Raw genomic sequence first — 18,629 nt, 5'->3', positions numbered from 1 at the left:
CCTGCCTCAGGATTGCTGAAGAATGGTGGTTTGGATCATAAAATTACTGTGTTCGGGAAATAAAACTCCAAATTCATTTTCTTTAGGGTTCCAAACATAAAACTACCTAACCTGCTGTTTTCCATAGACTGCCGTTAAACAAGATGTAGCATTCTCTAGAGATGAGCGATGAAGTCTTTTGTTTCCGGAGGCTGATGGTGCCTGGGTATCAGCACCAGACACGGGGTCCATCTTGCTTTTTAACATGGCATTACACAGCATGTAGATAAGCTAAGAACGTAGATAAGCAGCACGTAGTTCTCCTAAGAACATCGCACCTAAGAACCATTTTAACAGAAACGGTTTTGCTCTTTAGGATTTCTGTTTTGTTTTAGACAAGGTCTATGTAACCTGGCTGTCCTGGAACTAGGTACGTAGACCAGGCTGCCCACAAACTCAGAGAACTGCTTCTGCCTCGGGAGTGCTGGGAGTGAAGGTGCATGCCACCTTGTCTGGCATTTGATCTTTTTGGTGGCGACTCCGTTCTGCTGCCTGGGCTAGACCTCCAATGCCTGCAGATTCTTTTGGCTCCTACTTCAAAATATATCCATAATTCTCCTTGTGAGTTAATAAACATAACATAGGCAGGCAGGCACCCACCTCTGCTGCCACTGCTGTCTGAGTGACCAGGTGTCCATCTTCCTACAGAACAGGAAACGCTATTACCTAATGGGAAATGCCTTCAATGTTCCAAACTAGTTTCAGCATGAGACTACAAGCCCAGTCCAAATGAGGGATGGGGAAGAAATGGCGGCTTGGCGAGACCCAGAGATTCCAAGTTTATCTCTGAAGTATCCTGCTCACCCTCGCTCAGACGCAGGACCCCCAAGCTCACCCTCGCTCAGACGCAGGACCCCCAGGCTCACCCTCGCTCAGACGCAGGACCCCCAGGCTCACCCTCGCTCAGACGCAGGACCCCCAGGCTCACCCTCGCTCAGACGCAGGACCGCCAGTGTCTGGGAAGCTCTTTGAGATTGCCTTAGCTATACAGAAGATCCAGAAGCTATCGAATGCAGGTCTGAACACAATTCAGTGACAACTTGCTCTGGTCAGTGATGGCTCCATGAGTAAAAGTACTTGTTGCCAAGCATGGTGCCCAAGTTTGAGCCCTAAGGCTTTCATACACATGCCATGCCATTGTCACTCACTCCAACACATGCTTGCACGCGCGTGTGCGCGTGTGCTTGCACACATACACACACACACAAATATATATAGTGCAATTTTTAAAAACTTTAAGTAGGGTGGATAGTGAAGGGAACACCCTTATAGAAGAAGGGGAGGGGAATGGGATCGGTGGTTTATGTCCAGGAAACCAGGAATGGGAATAACATTTGAAATATAAATAAAATAATATCCAATGAAAGAAAAAAGTGTTTGTGTAAAGGCACCTAAACTTGGGAATTCTGGAAGTGGCAAAGGCAATTTAAAAAAAGAAGCCCATAGCTGACAGTGATTTACTAAAAACGTCTGTCATACTCAAGGCAACAGAGACGGCTCAAGAACTAGTCTCATCAAAAGACAAGAATGAGCCTTAAAGTACCCCCGACTCCAGAAAACCCCAATTTTGGACAGATCAATGCTACACACTGTACGAATAACTTCTTTAGGGATACAAAAGTGAGCTGGGTGTGTGGTGATGCACACCTTTAGTCCCAGCACTCCACGGCAGAGGCAGGCCGGGCTCCGAATTAGAGGTCAGACTGGTCTACAAAGCTAATTCCAGGACACAGCTACACAAAGAAAGTCTGTCTTTGCAACAACAACAACAACAACAAGAATATCGGCGTGATCTTTAGAATCAATTATAATAGCGTGACATGGTAGTAATATTTTAATAAAGCATTTACATTTATGTATTATACACGACATAGCAAACAAAAGGCACGAATAACTTCCTCTACAAAACATTTAAAAATACTCTGTTTACTCGTGATGTACACCGACTTCATCGTCTCTGGTATTTGTTACACAACGTTTTAAAAAAAAATGAAAGTCTCATAAAAATAGTTATTTTTCTTCATACCAACGGGCTTTCAAATTACCTGGATGTTATAGGCACTGCATAGAAGTGGTTACACTAAGTACCTGAATATTTAGAAAAGCAGTAAGAAACGGGCTTCCTTATGGCTGTCACACTTGGTAACTCAAGTTTCCGTTATACTTCTAAAATTACACATTCTGTAAGTATAAAAGTTTTAAACATCTGTGACACGTGGCATCCCGGCAAGACATCTTCTTTAGAAACAAGGACAACTAGTGAAGTCAACGTCTTAAGTATGCCACTATAAATAAATACTGAGAGTGTCCCAGGACACAGAGAGGCACGGAACGGGTGAAGTCTTCTGAAGTCACCGGATCCCTTCTGCAGCTGAAGGATGTCAACATAAAATCTAACTTTCCACAGGGATACAGTGTCTATAAAGCAAGAACAGAAAGGCTGTCGCTGCCCCTCCTCCAACAGTTCTAGAGTGTTTTCATTCAAGTGGTGTCTGTGTGACTTGTCCTTTTCACTTAAACATTCCTTCCCTGAAAGAGATTCTAAAGCTAGTCATTTTGGCCTTGTTTTTAAAATATGTGGAATGCTACAGTCAACCCCTTCCCCCATTCTAAAACCTACATGCATAATGAAGTTATAAATATATACATATTCTCGGACTCATAATGAAGTTATAAATATATACATATTCTCAGATTCATAATGAAGTTATAAATATACATATATTCTCAAATTCATAAAAATAATTTTTATAAGCTTAAATAATTACTGAACGTTAATACAGAATGCATTAACACCTGTATAATTTTACGTTTATAAAAACTTTTTTCTTATAGCAGCATTCATATTGCAAATGAAACATGACCAAATGACATTGCACAAGGACTCTGACTGCGAATCGGCCTGTCCAGTTGCAGTGTCCTCAGCAGAGAACATCTGTGTCCACCTACAGAACAGCTCCCACCAAAGCCTTGCCTGGGAATAACGAACTTGACCCTTACAGACGTCTGCATGTCTCCTCCATGCAGCTGCCAAGGTCTACTGAAATAGCCCCCAAAGTCTGGATCACCTTTATGCCCGGAACAGTTCCGTTCATAAGTAAATAAACATATCAATGAATAGTGATTACAACTGAATTACATGAACTTATTAGGAATTAACTTAAGGTTCCAACACTGTGTGTGTGTGTGTGTGTGTGTCTGTGTGTGTGTGTGTGTGTGTGTGTGTGTGTGTGTGTGTGTGTGTAAGGAAGAAGGCTTGACATGGAAACATCATCACAAATCAAACAACCCCTCCGCCTCAAACACTCATATTCAGCTTGTTTTTGCTGAGCTCACGTTCCAGATTGCCAATCAAAGTGTCAATGCTCTCTTGCAGATCTCTGAGGTTAGCTTTCTGATCCACTGTGGACTCGATGGTCTGCACCGTCAAGTACGTCTGAAACGTGCACCCTCCTGACACGGGGACTCGTGGCTCAGTCACGCCGTCCACTCTATCCATTTTGCCATAGTCTCTACCGTCTCCATCTTCTAAGGGAACGTCATCATAATCCAAATCCTTGAAATTTTCTGTTGTACTTGAAGAGTAGCTCTCCCCACAGCTGCTCCAGTCCCCTGCGTAGCGGTTACTGAGTGGGCTATCCAGTCGGGCCTGCCTTGGCCTCAGCACCCCTGATGAATCTGAACCGCTCAGATTCAACACACACGGTCGCTCTTTCTTTCGCCTCAAGTAATTCAGAGAAGACGACTGCTCCAGGCACAAACTGTCTCTGGGTTCCTTGACGGTTAGACACTGCACTAGAAGTGAACAATGCATGTACTTTAGTGACAGCCTTAAGAAGACAGAGCAGACAATGAAGCCATTTGATAATCAACTACAAACATGCGCGTGACAGAGACATGCGTTCTACTGAAAGGTCCCATGGTAATTCTTCTACTGCCACGTATAATTAGGATTAGGCGTACCACGCAGTACAACGTTCGGTGGTGCTACTTCATGTTAAACAATAACATCCCCCATAAAACTCAACGTTGATTAATTTTCTGTGCAAGTTAATTGCTATCTAGCTGTAATTCTAAGCGAGTAGCTTCTCTCACATTAAAGACTACAGCGAAAAAGCAGGCAAGGCACGGTGTGTAAACAGCGGGGAATAAGAGATCCCTTTGTACAGACATCTAGCCGAGGCAAAGGCATCTAAAGTGGTCACTCTAGCTCTGACCTTAGTGGGCTTCTTGACAGTAGTTAGCAGTGTGTCACCATTTACCAAGCAGCCCGGCTTCCACTCTGATAAAAACGCATGAATACTGGGCCTGGCCAGCAGTTACCTGAGGGTCATACAGCGTTAGCTACTAACAGTCTTCGTTTTTGGCCTGGAAATAGCACAGATATTTTATTTTCCAACTCCAGTTCGAGAGTTTAACAACCTCAAATCAACATTCCTCGTGTTTAAACTATTTTCCTCTGAGACAAGCCGCCCCATTCTATGTGCCTACATCCTACTGGCTGAACAGAAGACAATAGGCCCGGGGGTCTTCTTACAAAACAAGGCTTAGAACAGATTATTCGTCTACGGTTCTTCATATAAAATAGACTGTAGGATGCCAAGCTGTAGTTATTAAAGATTCCCCACATTATCTATCTCTTCTCTGCTTGTTTATTCTGTCCCGCTTTCCCGTACAGTCCTTCACTGAGATAAGGGTAACAGTCAGTAGTAACATCGATGTTGCAACACGGAATGAAGGTTTATTTACAAAAGAAAACAACTTAAAGGAGTTGGGGGTTTAGCTCAGTGGTAGAGCGCTTGCCTTGCAAGCGCAAGGCCCTGGGTTCGGTCCCCAGCTCCGAAAAAAAGAAAAAAGAAAAAGAAAGGAAAAAAAACAACTTAAAGGATACACGGTTTTCCAGACTTAATATTTCCCAACATTTTACAAGGATATTTTATTTACAGCTATATTTCAACTTTTATTTTAGACTCTGAATACTGTATGTTTCTTATACATTTCTATTTATTACATTTTTAAGACTTATTTTGTGTATGAATGTTGTGCCTGCACGTATACATGTGCCTGGTACCAGGAGAAGACAGAGAGGTCATGTGACCTTATCATCTTGCCGCTCCCTCGATTTCTTCCCATCATCCTCAGCGCTATTCCCATTGGGCCTGAAGGTTTGTCAAGGAATCCGCAGCACACCGGCAGTCCGGGGGGAAACCTATCTTCCTTTGGCTCAGCCAGGACTCTATTCAAACTCCACTCTTACTCGGTGTCTTGGAAGAACACTCAGGAAACCGACTAAGTCATCATTTTATGTTAAACTAAAAACTCAAATTTCTGAAATATCCATGTCACCGTCTTTTAAAACTACTGATACTGGGACATTTTCCTATAAACTTGTAAGGGAAACGGCGGATCTTAGCCTTGAAGGAGAAGCTCTCCTTTCCCTACGCTGCTGACGGGCTGGTTTTCAAGAGAATGAAGGGAAACCGCAGACAACTACAGCTGCTGGAAACGTGTCAGAGGGCAGTAGGTACTAAGAAACTTAACTTCTCCCTATGATTTGGGCCAGCAGAAGCTTACCTTTACTTAATAGAACTATATTAGGTGACTGGAAGCACTCTGCTAAGACCTGAGAATGATAAATAGCATCTATGACCTCACAAACTTTATAACCTTGTCAGAAATAGGAGGCCCTGCCCCAAATGTATTCGTCGTGGAGAATGTAGACTAGCAACAACTTTAACTCTACCTCTGCCTCTGGAAGGGTAAGACTGGCCTCACAACACCATTCAGTACGGTTTTCAATGGCAGAAACCATTTTTAAAAGCCCCAAACACCAAACCCATAAAGAGAAGACTGAAAGCCTGAAGGTTTCTACTGTGCCGGGACCCCTCCCTTATCTGACTGCAAGGTCACTGGCAGAGAAGCTCAGGGTACGCTGCACCCTGGATGACCAGGGCAGGGAGCAGCAGACTTCACTAATATGATAGGCTTCTAACTCAGAAGACAGGACTCTAGAGAAATCTCAAAGTGAATTATCTTCCTGCCCCCAAATTCAGGGGAAGCAGGGTGGGAGAGCCAAATAACATAAAAGCAAAATGTACAGAAAAAGAGAAAAGGAGGAAGCTGCTGGAGACTCTTGATAGCCCAGAGTGGAGGGAAATCTCTAAAGAAAAGCTAGCTCTGCCCCTCCATGGAAGGCCTGGGCCGGCAATGGCTCCCCCCCCACCCCCCAACCCCCCCACCCCCCCTACCCCCCACCCCCCCACCCCCGGCCATTCCTAGGTTTCACATGCCCTGCAGCCACTGTGCCTTATTTACACGATGTCTGCCTTTCCTAAAATCCACAGCAGGTAATTTAGAGGGGAAAACCATTGTTTCCTCTCATCCTCCACCCGGTTCTGTCTTTTGTCTAGGAAAATAACAGGTTATAGAAAAAGGTTATTATTACAACCAGCAACAAAAGTCTCTGGAATAAGATGCTGAACACGAGACGTGGTGTAAGTCACCATTAAATACCGTCGATGGGCTGGAGAGGCAGCGCAGAGGTTACAGGTGCCGCCCGCTCCTGCATGCGCCCAGATTCAATCCCCAGCACCCAGGCGGCTGCCAGCAACTGTCTGCGGTCCCAAGAGCAGAGGATGTGACACCGCCTTCTGGCTCCCACAGAGATGCACACAAGTGAGATGCAGACAGACAGATGTGCAAGCAAAACACACATTCAACATAAATCTTAGCTAACTAAAATGTAGCCAACGATAAATCTTTTTAAGTTTATATATGTGTGGTTACCACACACAGGTAGGGGTGGGGCCTGTGAGTAACCAGATCATTGCACAAGGGTGAGGACCTGAGCTCCATCCACTGGGCCCACAAGGAGGATGGAGAGACGCTGTCCTCTGACCTCAAATGCACAATTCTTATCCACACCCACATGCGTATAAGTAAAAAACCAAACAATAAATCCTTTTATTGTGTGTGTGTGTCTGTATGCGTGTCTGTGCACCCTGTGCACATCTGGTGCCTGTGGAGCTGAGGAGAGGATTTCAGAGTCCCTGGTACCAGAGTTCTTGACAGTGTGAGTGACAGGTGGGTGCTGGGAACCGAACCTCTGGAAGAACGGCTAGTGCTCTAACCGTCGAGTCATCTCCTCAGTGCCGAGCCAACAAACTTTTAAGACCAAAATATCAAAGGTAATTGCCAGCCAGCGCGAGCTGAAGCGATTTTAAGAGTAGCCATTAGGGGCTGGGGATTTAGCTCAGTGGTAGAGCGCTTACCTAGGAAGCGCAAGGCCCTGGGTTCGGTCCCCAGCTCCGAAAAAAAGAACCAAAAAAAAAAAAGAGTAGCCATTAGAACAGTAATTCTGTAAGAAAGAAGGACCGTGGGCTGGAGATGACTGGGCTGGAGATGACTCGGTGGTTAAGAGCATTTGCTGCTTTTCCAGAGGATCCACATCTTGGTCGTTCACAATGGCCTGTTTAACTCCTGTTGCAGGGGACCCAATGCCATCTGCTGGCCTTCTCGGGCTCCCACATGCACAAGCACATCACATGAATAAAAATAAGGTAAATATTTAAAAATACAAAAAGAATAGGCTTAAAGAAGGAAATAAATCAGCTTCAAAACAAATTAACTAAATAAAGGTGAGAAATTGAATATTACGTGCTAAAGCCTGTGCTGAGCGCCTTCAGGACACCTTGGTACTTAATTTTCACACAAAGTCTATAAACTCCAAGATGGAGCACAGTAACGTCTACAGTTACAAAGAGCTTCCCAAGGTCACAGTGCCCTAAGGGGACAACTAGCATTTAGAGCCAGCTTTTAATACACACACACACACACACACACACACACACACACACACACACACACACGGCTCAAATGTCTACAACGTTACGTGCAAACACAAAATGTAAATGTCACACAATTCAGAGCAGGTGAGAACTGAAAATGCAAAAATCCAGATTTTTTTTTTTTGTTTCCCTAGTCATATCTGGGCACTTTAATCATTAGCTAATCCACATGTCCCACAGCTGATCAAGAAATGTTCTCCAGAGAATCCCTCACCTGGCCAGAGTTGGAGCAAGTAGTGAAGAACTTCGATGTGCTTCTTAAAGTCCAAAGCACTCGCAAGCTCTTCAGAGTCGGAGAAGACTCTGTTGTTGTGCGTCGACGTCTCTTGCCTCTGATTAAGCAACACTGGTCCAAAGCACACGGCCAAATTCTGGCAGGTCATCTTGTTCACTTCGTGGTAAGAAGCCACCAGTTTCAGATGATCTAACAACATCTTTAGGGTTGCCTGAGTATGCCGAAACATGAATTAATCCAGTAAGTCTAAATGTCTTACTAACGTCTATATAAGTAAAATACTTAGCAATATATTCTAAATTCCACTGGCCTCCTTAGGAATTACATCTCCCATCGGCTCCCTCCTCTTCCCTCTCCAAAGTGTTAACAACAGCTGTGGCCATGGGAAGCCATGTTAAATACCCATGATCCTTGGGTTTCAAGTGGAGACTGCTACACTGGGCAGCCTGAGGTTAGGGCTTAGGCCTCAACTGTGGCGATCCTCCAGGAAAAGGACGGCTTTCGAAGGTCAACACGCTTCTCCTGTCTTCCCGTCACGCTTTTTAACTAATAGATATTTTAAGCAGACAAAACTATGAAGGGGGGGGGGAAATATAACCCCATCCCAGCACTCTAGACACAGAGGCAGGTAGACTGCTTGAGTTTGAGGCCAGCTTGGTCTACAGAGAGAGTTTTAGCACAGCTAGGGCTACACAGAGAAACCAACCCCATTACAGACACACAGACACACACACACACACTCACTCACTCACACGCGCACACACACGCACACTGCCCCCCTTAGAATGCTGTTCTAAATCCTTAATTAATAAAGGAGGTTGGCACTAGGTGGGGCCACGGGAACCCAACAGAAGAGAAGGAAGGATTGCAGGAGCCGGAGGGGTCAAAGACACCATGAGAGACAGCCCACAAAATCAACTAAGCAGGGCTCACAGGAGAGACTGAAATGGAAGCAACAAGCAAGCAGCCTGCCTGGGTCTGAGCTAGGCTCTCTGCCTATCTCTTACAGTTGTGTAACCTGGTGTTCCTGTGGGACTCCCAACGACGGGAGTGGAGTGGGGTGACTGACTCTCTTGACTGCGCTGGCGACCCTTTTCCTCCTACTGGGCTGCCACATTCAGTTGTGATAAGGGGGTTTTGTGTGTTCACTGTATCTTGTTAGGTCTTTTTGGTGGGTATCCCTGGGAGGCCTGCTCTGCTCTTTGAAGAACAACCAAGAAGGAGTTAATCTGGGAGAGAGGGGAAGCAGGGAAGGGACTGGGAGCAGTGGGAGGAGGGGAACTGGGAGGGACGTAATGCATGAAGAAAGAAGATTAAAAGCTAAATAATAATAATAATAAAGAAATAAAGGAAGTTGGCTGAGAAAGTTTTAAGCACCTATGTAAAAGAGTGATTTTTTTTGAAGTAGTATATTTTATCATCGTCTTAAGAAATAAGCTCTGTAAATTGTATTTATAAACAAATTTATAAATATAATTTATAAATTAAACAATTTCTTTATAAATTATACTAAACAAGGATGTGAATTTAAAACTGATAATTACGGGCTGGAGCGATGGCTTAATGGTTAATTAAGAGTGTTGGCCGCTCTTGTAGCGAACAAGGGGTCAGATCCTGGCACTTCTATGGAGCAGGTCACAATGGCCCGTTAACTCCAGCTCCAGGAGATCTGGCACCCTCCTCTGACTGCTGTGGGCACCAGACATGCATGTGGTGCACAAGCACACATTTGGGCCCTCGTACATATACACAAAATGAGATAAAATCTACCTGTAAAGCAGAACTTAGAAGGCACATTCATGCCTGGGCTAAAGTTACACACAGAAAACAGGAAACTGATTCCCAGAGACATCTAGGAAGCAGTTAAGGCAGAGACAGAACCCGCCTGCCGCAAATGGCACACGAGTCCTGAGAGACGGTGCTGATGGAGCTACACGGCTAACACGTGCGCTAGCTAGGTCTCAGGAAAGACCTCTGTGGAGCAGACTTGCCTTCTCAACATCTGGCAGGCAGTTCAGTAGGTCGACAGTAAACCTGGAGTCACTGGACTCGTTCTCACAGCCATTCGACGACATTTTCAAAGGACTCTTCACCATGGCGTCTAACACGGCCTGGTACAGCTGCTTCGTTATTAGGGGAGAAGGGAGTTCTCTCAGGTAGTCCTTCAGAACACCTGTGGAATTAGATGGGAGACAGGAGTGACGGGTCTGCGTAGGGCAGTAAGTACAGCGGACTCGGATCTTAGAAAGGACTGAAAGAGCTTGAAGGGGCTCGAGACCCCATACGAACAACAATGCCAACCAAGCAGAGCTTCCAGGGACTAAGCCACTACCTAAAGACTATACATGGACTGACCCTGGACTCTGACCTCATAGGTAGCAATGAATAGCCTTGTTGGGGCACCAGTGGAAGGGGAAGCCCTTGGTCCTGCCAAGACTGAACCCCCAGTGAATGTGATTGTTGGGGGGAGGGCGGTAATCAGGGGAGGACGGGGAGGGAAACACCCATAGAGAAGGGGAGGTGGAGGGGTTGGGGGGATGTTGGCCCGGAAACCGGGAAGGGGAATAACAATTGAAATGTAAATAAGAAATACTCAAGTTAATAAAGATGAAAAACAAACAAACAAACCACGAGCATTATGGCGGTCAACATCAACACTGAAAAACAGTTTAAACGGCAACATGAACGGTACTGTCACGAAACACTGACAGTTTATGGTCCTGTATGTTGCCTGAGAAACTGACTTTGTTTCGGAGCATGCTAAGATGCAGACACAATGTCCACGGTTTTGCGAAGTCGTGATGAAAGCCGTTCTTGATACATAAGCCCTATGGGCTCCTGCCCCCCTGTGTGAAACCCCTGCACATACAAGTTAAGAAGAGAGAGATGCAAACGCTGGCTGTAAGCTATTAAGTTACCCAGATTTTGAACTCCAGTGCCACACTGTCATACGAAAGGAGAAAGATCACTCCTCATACCAAGTAAACTAAAGCAAAAGTGGCTGGGCACGGTGCAGAATGTCTTTAACCCCAGCACGGAGGAGACGGATTTCTGTGAGTTCGAGGACAGCCTGCTCTACAGAATGAGTTCCGGGACAGCCAGAGCCGTTACACTTAGAAACCCTGTGTCAAAAACCAAAACCAAACCAAAACAAACCCACAAAAAAAAAATAAAACGGGAAAACAAAGCAAAACAAACAAACAAACAAAAAAGCCAAAGGTCAAGAGCTAAAGGCATACCAGTGACTACAAAAGAGAAGCCTGCTGAATACTAGCTATAAGTTCATTTTCAAAAGTGTCTGTGATTCAGCAGAATTGGAGAAGGTGAAACATGATTCTTTGCCAGATTTCGTTTGGGCTTTACAATCCAACTGAGTCTTGAAGATGCTGCTTGAAATGGGGACACGGGAGGAACTACAGCCTAGCAGATAGGAAGAAGATTGTCTACGGGACAGGTGGGTTTGCTCCCTACAAAACTTGGAGGCTCAGGAGGACACAAGCAAAGGGCTGGCCGTGAGGATGAGCAGCTGAAAGACGGCTGTTGCTCAGGTGTAAGCCTAGCGGTCTGAATTGAAGGTCATCTTCTGTTACACAGAAAATTCCATGATGGCCTGATAACAGGGGCCCTGTCTCCTACCCCCAAGTGTGTGTGTGTGTATGGGGGCGGGGCAGCAAACAGACAGAGACAGACAGCCACAAACAGACAGACACAGGCAGACAAGCAGGCAGGTGACTCGGGAAGCAATAAGCAGAGACAAGAGATGACTAGGAAATAACTCCAAAGGGAAGAGCGCTCTCAAACATGACTAAGGAAGAGAAATAAAAGACGCCATGTGGCGAGAAAGTGTGGTGTTAGGATGAGGAGAAAGACATGGATGTTGCCCAGGAAGACAGGGGTAAGCTGTTTCAAGACAGAACTTGAGGTATCCAATGGTGTGCAGTAATAACCAGGTTAATAAGAATGGTCATAAATACCCTGGGGAACGGACCGTTCCGTTCTGGTCCGTTCCGAGATCCCTTGCCAGGGCCCTGTATTTATAAACAAATTCCTCCTGTGAGTCTAAGGCAGAGGCTTTTTGTAGCTAGCCGTAAGAGACAATGACTCAGAGGCAATGAGGTAAGGACAAGCAGTCACAAGCAACAAAGGCCAGTCAGAGAGCCGGTCGGGATTTGAATGGGCATGAAAGAACGCAGCAGAAAGGTCTCCAAGGCCCCGGAGAGAGGGCCCGTAATCACCTGGGGAGGTCCCCAGAGCAGAAAGCAGAGACTCCTGAGAAAACAGGAAGGAGTGAAATCACTTCAAGATGTCTGGAAGATCGTTTGTATCCAACACTGAGGGCAAATGGGAAGGACGGGAATAAAACACTGGCAGCCTGGTCGAGGCAGAGGGCGCTGCTCCATCCTAAGGGAAGTGAGGAGACGGGCAGCAGGTGCACCGGTGAGGCGCGGAGAGACCAAGAGACTAGGTAGACGCTGGAGAATAAGGGGTGGAGGACAAAGGGAGAGGGAGGAGGAGTGGGGGGCAGAGGGATGTGAGAGAAAGAAAAAAGCAATCCCAACACATCAGCACCACAAAGAATTAAATACTCAGGGAAACTATACGGGTGCGAGGTTTTACTCAGAAAAGGGACAGTCTAGAAAAGAACAAACAACTGTATCCCATGTTTCTACACCAGAAGATAACATTGTGAAGACAACCACACACCCTAAGTTGATTATAGAATCAATACAGAGCCTACCAAATCCCAGCTCAGAGCTGGGGGTGTAACGCAATGATAGAGGGCTTACTTCATATGCATAAGCCGTGAATTTGATCACCATTATCACCAAACAAAAGGAAAAATGAAACCCAGCCAGCTTTGTCACACGAACTTAAAAACTGATCCCAAAAATTATACCTAGGAAATTCAAACAGCCTAAAAGTCCTGGGAAGGAAAATGGGAGAGGCTAAACCTGCCAATTTCAAATTTTCCGGCTGAGCTTCAGTCATGCGTGTGATACCACAGGCATCAAGACGTTCAGCCTGGCAGACCAGTAATGGGAGCCCACAGTCAGTCATTGGGGTCTGGAGACATGGCTCGGGGGGTTACAAGTCTTGCCACTCTTACAGAGGACCAGGGGTCAGTCCAACTCACAGCGTCTGGACTCTAGTTCCAGGACTCCAATGCCCTGCTCTGACCTCAGCAGGAGTCACGCATGCACACATGCACACGGTGCCCCTACACACATGCACATGGTGCACATCACACATGCACACCATGCACATACACAAATGCAAGCAAACCGCTAATATACAAGACAAAATAAATAGTAGATAAAGAAAACGGCTGAACACAGTAGGGAGAAAAAAGACTCAACAGAAACTAAGACAAGCAGATACCCACTGACTAAAGACTAATAAAACTCCTTAGAAAAATGCACAAAACTTAATTTTAAGTGTAAGAAGTAAAATCATAAAATTCTCTGAAGAAAATGGTGAAAATTTTCATGATCTTGGGGTAAACAGGGCCTCAGATACAACAGCCATTTTCCCCCAGACAGGGTTTCTCTGTGTAGCCCACGCTGTCCTCAAACTCAAAAGATCTGCCTGCCCCTTCCTCCCAAGAGCTGGGCCTAAGGTGTGCACCTCCATGTCCAGCCTGAGACAAGTGATGTTTTAAAAAAAGAGTTTAATCTGCCTCATGATGTTGGAGGTTTCCATTCACGGCTGGCTGGCTCCATGGCTGTATCTGTGGTACAGCTGCTGGGATGGCGAGAGAGTGAGAGAGACCAGGGACATACCGGTGACACTGTTGGTCAGACCTTCCATTTTTCTACCATCTCCCAAAAACGATGTCAAATTATAAACCCAGCAGTGGGTTAATCCATTGACTGATCCACAGCCCTCATAATTCAACCATGCTCTAAGCTCCATATCTGAACACTTTGTTTCAAGGGATATCTCCTATCGAACGGTATCTGAAAATCTAAAGTCTCACTGTGTAATGCAGACAGCTAAGACAGTGCGACTGCAGCAGCACTAGACATGCATGTGCTACTACCATGTGCGTCTGGATATTCACGATGGCTTTATTTGTAACAGCCCCAAACTGGAAACAAATAAACGCTGGTTAAGAGATGAATGGACCCATCAACATTATATCCACTCTATCCAGAGTGGAACACTGCCCGGCATTAAAAAGGAAAACAGGCCAGACACTTGCAATAATGTGAGGGAATTTCACCAGTAAATAAAACCATGTACTTCTGTTTGCTTATAAAAAAGGTGAATTCCCAAGTTCTAGAAAATGAAGAATCAACTTATAGCAATAGAAAGATCTATGGCTGCCTAAGACTGGGGGCGAGGGAGGTGAGGGTGCAGGTAGGAGGGACCACAAAGGACATAAGTGCCACTTGGATCCTTTATACTCACTGCGGCTATGATTTCACAGTGCAAACCCGTATGAAAACGCCCAGCTGCATACTCTACATACATGCATTTTATTTTATGGCAATTATGCCTCAATCAAGCGGTTGTGTAAGACTAAATGCAGGCATTGGTCTTCCCAAAGGAAGGACGCTCAGGGCACTGAGTGCAAGTGGCTGAAATAACGAACCAGGGAAAAGAATACGGTAACAGTGAGGACTTAGGAGAAAGCAGCAAGGAAACAGAAGCTCAAGGAGACTCAGACAGAAAGAGCAACTGGAAAACAAAAGAGAACGCCCCAAGGACCGGAAGGATCTGGAATTCGATCTGTTGGCTGCAAACGGGTTCCGCAAGACAAAACCAGGTTAGACCTTAGGAGTGAGTCACCACAGCAAAGGTGACGTGAAGGTCACTGGGCACCAAGACACTCGCACTCGATTGCAATCCCAGCACGTGGGAGGCTGATGCGGGATTGTAAATCGCAGACCGGACTGAGCTATTTCATGACTTTCTTCCGTCTCTATCAAAAAACCACTTGGGATGGCAAGGAACTAAGACTATAGTGTTCCGGAGTTGGGGATTTAGCTCAGTGGTAGAGCGCTTGCCTAGCAAGCTCAAGGCCCTGGATTCGGTCCCCAGCTCCGAAAAAAAGAACAAAAAAAAAAAGACTCTAGTGTTCCAAACAGGTTGTCTGAATGCTAAAGTCTTTTAAAATGATGGAAAATATAACCAGAAACAAGGCATCAAAGATTTCACAAGATAGACTTCATGCATTAAACCCTGTACCGAAGCACAACACTTTGTCTGGACTGTTCCCATCTCGTGCGCCATCCGTTCCCTGTATTTCAGGTTCTCTTCGCTCGTATTTCCCTCAATTTGTGCAGAAATGTGAGTTCATGTAGAGTGAATGCCTGAGACAGCTCGTCACTGGCCAACTCACAAACCCACAGTGTTCTTTCTCTCTCTCTCTCTCTCTCTCTCTCTCTCTCTCTCTGAGCCCCTGTGTGGAATCCCAATTCATATGCTGCTTCTCAGACAAATCCTTTCATTGTCTTTTGTGTTTTTAATCAAGAAAGAAAGCAGCTTCAAACTCTTTTGAAAAATTGCTTTACTGAAATGGATCAGTGCAAATCTCAGAGGCAAGAACCATCTCGTCTGTGGCTTCCAACTCTCCTGTTTAGAAAAGGAGGCCACACAGCAGACCTTCACTAACCCGTGATCATATCTACAAACACTGCAAGTCTCCGAGGGCGAGGACCTGTTCTTAAACAAAACAGCCAACCCAGATCACACCTCCCACCCCCAGGACCTGAGCACGAGGCAACGCATTTATGTCCAAGCTAAGCTGAGACAAGCGTTCACTTTTGTTTATACTTTCCTAGAAATAGGTAATCTATAAAACTTTCCTTTAATGAATTCTTAGAGTGAATCCTTTGCTAATTTTGCAAGTCACGTGCTTTCTCCTTTTTTTTTTTTTTGGTTTTTTTTTTTTTTTTTTGGTTCTTTTTTTTTCGGAGCTGGGGACCGAACCCAGGGCCTTGCGCTTCCTAGGCAAGTGCTCTACCACTGAGCTAAATCCCCAACCCCGCTTTCTCGTTTTTTAAAGTAATAAGCTGCCCCTTACCAAAAATGTAAAAGTTTCCGAGTTGTTAAAATTTTATATGAGCCAGAGGCAGGAGGATCTCTGTGAGTTTGAGGCCAGCTTGGTCTACCTACAGTGGGTTCCAGGACAGCCAGAGCTACAGAGTGAGATCCTGTCTCAATTCCTCGGTTTGCTTTCTCTTAGTAAACTGCTTGAGATCAAAGTCACATCATTCGTTCAAGACAACAGACAGTAAGCACTCTACGTAAGTCACTCAAAACCAAAACCTCAACTACTCCTAAAGCCACAATTCTAAAAGTAAGGATCACAGTACACCATCTCTTCAGAGAAACGAACTTTCCTTAAACCACACCTAAAAATTAATCTAAGGAAACAAACTAGGAGAGTTAAACATCTGCAGGTTAAGACAGAGAAGATGTTGGATGACATTTTCAGCAAAGACAAAGCTGCCAAAGCACGCTGAGGCAGGGGAATCCCACCGTGCACCTAGAGATGAGAAGGTTCGATGTCTGCAGTTCATTTCTCAATAATCATGATTTAGAGAGGATCAAAGAGGGGACAGAAGACAAGTTTGGTCAGGTGCTGATAACTAAGAAAAGCAGATGCCATGGAATGGATGTATCTCGAGGTATTCCGAGTCTGAATTGGCCCCCAAACGTTAGTAATTAAAAAGTAAAGACACAAGGAATGGTAAGTAAATGTGATGGTTTGCATATGCTTGGCCCAGGGAGTGGCACTATTAGGAGGTGTGGCCTTGTAAGAGCATGTGTGTCACTGTGGGCGTGGACTATCAGACCCTCACTTTAGCTGCCTGGAAGCCAGTCTTCCATGAGCAGTCTTCAGATGAAGATGTAGAACTCTCAGCTCCTCCTGCACCATGCCTGCCTGGACGATGCCATGTTCCTGACTTGATGATACTGGACTGAACCTCTGAACCTGTAAGCCAGCCTCAGTTAAATGTTGTCTTTCATAAGACTTGCATTGGTCATGGTGTCTGTTCACAGCAGTAAAACCCTAAGACAGTAAAGAATCAGACTGGGCAGATTGTCGGTAAGGTTACAAGCAATTTCCCCGCAGACTAATTCAAGCGCCTTTTCCTATTCTCTTAGAAACCAACACACACACACAGACACACAGACACACACACACACAGACACACACACACACACACACAGACACACACAGACACACACACACAGACACACACACACAGACACACACACACAGACACACACAGACACACACAGACACACAGACACACACACACAGACACACACACACAGACACACACACACAGACACACACACACAGACACACACAGACACACACAGACACACACAGACACACACACACACACACACACACACACACACACACACACACACACGGCAGTGCTGCCACACTGTAATCTCTGCTGACTCTGGTTTCTCAAACTTGGACTCCTCTAAATAACTTTCCAAGGCTCTTCCTTCCTTGCCGACCCCCAGAGTTTGGAGACTGCCAGTTCTTGTACTTTTACGCTTTTGTGGACCATCCAGGGACTGAATTCTCTATGACACTTACTCTCAAGCCTCCATTTTCAGTACCTCACACTGTTAGTACTGTTCCCTATGCTGTATGTGGGGTTACAGTCACCGCCGAGACACATACGTCTCCTCGTGCTGGGTATGCTGGTGCAGACCCATAACCCCACCTCTTGGGCAGCTGAGGCAGGAGGATTGCAAATCTGATGCCAGTTTGAGGTACCTACTGAGGCCTTGTCTCAGGGGAGAAGAGAGGGACGCCCCAATTCCCACTCCTACTTTTCCTCAGCAGCAGATGAGAACTTTCCCTTGAATGTGTGTTTGCCCCCAAACCCCCTCACCCCCGAGATCTCCAAGGTTCCCCGACTTTCTCCCTCTCTTCTCTTCAGTCTGTCAAGTACAATTAATGTGCCTCAAAATAGCCTTTATCGACTCCAGTCTCCTACTCAAAAATCCTTACTGGATCCCTCTGCCTAGCTAAGTATCTAAGTTCTTTAATCGGGTGAATCAGCCACCTGCGGCCCGTCAGGCGGACTCCTGTGGCCTGTTGCTTCTCTCCTGTAGATGCGGGTCTGCTTCAGTGAAATAATCAGGTCTTACCTCCCCATCATATGTTGGCTCTTCAGGGATCGAGCTCCATTTTTAATACCCCCCTCAGAAAATGACAGTCAGTGGTTTATGAAGGAAAAGACTTCAGAACAGGACTAGAGAGATGGCTCAGCAGTTAAGAGCACTGACTGCTCTTCCAGAGGTCCTGAGTTCTAATCCCAGCAACCACATGGTGGCTCATAACCATCTGTAATGAGATCTGATGCCCTCTTCTGGTGTGTCTGAAGACAGTGACGGTGTACTTATATATGATAAATAAATAAATAAATCTTTAAAAAAGACTTCAGAACAACAGCAAAGCAGACACAGGTTATAAAAGAGTACCTCCACATTCTTTCCTACAGGGGAACACAAAATAAGGCCCGTGT

General features: G+C 45.5%; 1 protein-coding gene across 8 annotated transcripts in view; it reads right to left on the bottom strand.

Moving 5' to 3' along the window:
- Positions 1-1,850: 1,850 nt before the first annotated feature.
- The window catches only part of Syde2 (synapse defective Rho GTPase homolog 2), a 33,896-nt gene continuing 17,117 nt past the window's right edge, over positions 1,851-18,629 (bottom strand). For 2 of the 8 annotated variants that reach the window (XM_017590812.3, XM_039102135.2), the window contains exons 5-7: positions 10,113-10,294; positions 8,101-8,332; positions 1,859-3,834 (exon numbers count right to left, since the gene is read on the bottom strand). In XM_017590812.3, coding sequence (XP_017446301.2) covers positions 3,338-3,834; positions 8,101-8,332; positions 10,113-10,294 — 911 coding nt within the window. In that variant the 3' untranslated portion in view covers positions 1,859-3,337. Of the gene's footprint in view, positions 4,408-8,100; positions 8,333-10,112; positions 10,295-18,629 lie in introns of all 8 variants that reach the window. The other 6 variants (XM_017590814.3, XM_039102137.2, XR_005500274.2 and 3 more) reach the window with 6 other exon arrangements.

Source organism: Rattus norvegicus, chromosome 2 (genome assembly GCF_036323735.1).
Source record: "Rattus norvegicus strain BN/NHsdMcwi chromosome 2, GRCr8, whole genome shotgun sequence".
In the NCBI taxonomy this organism is placed as follows: Eukaryota; Metazoa; Chordata; class Mammalia; order Rodentia; family Muridae; genus Rattus; species Rattus norvegicus.
The sequence above is the reverse complement of the archived record's forward strand: the minus strand, read 5'-3'. Positions and strand labels throughout refer to the sequence as shown.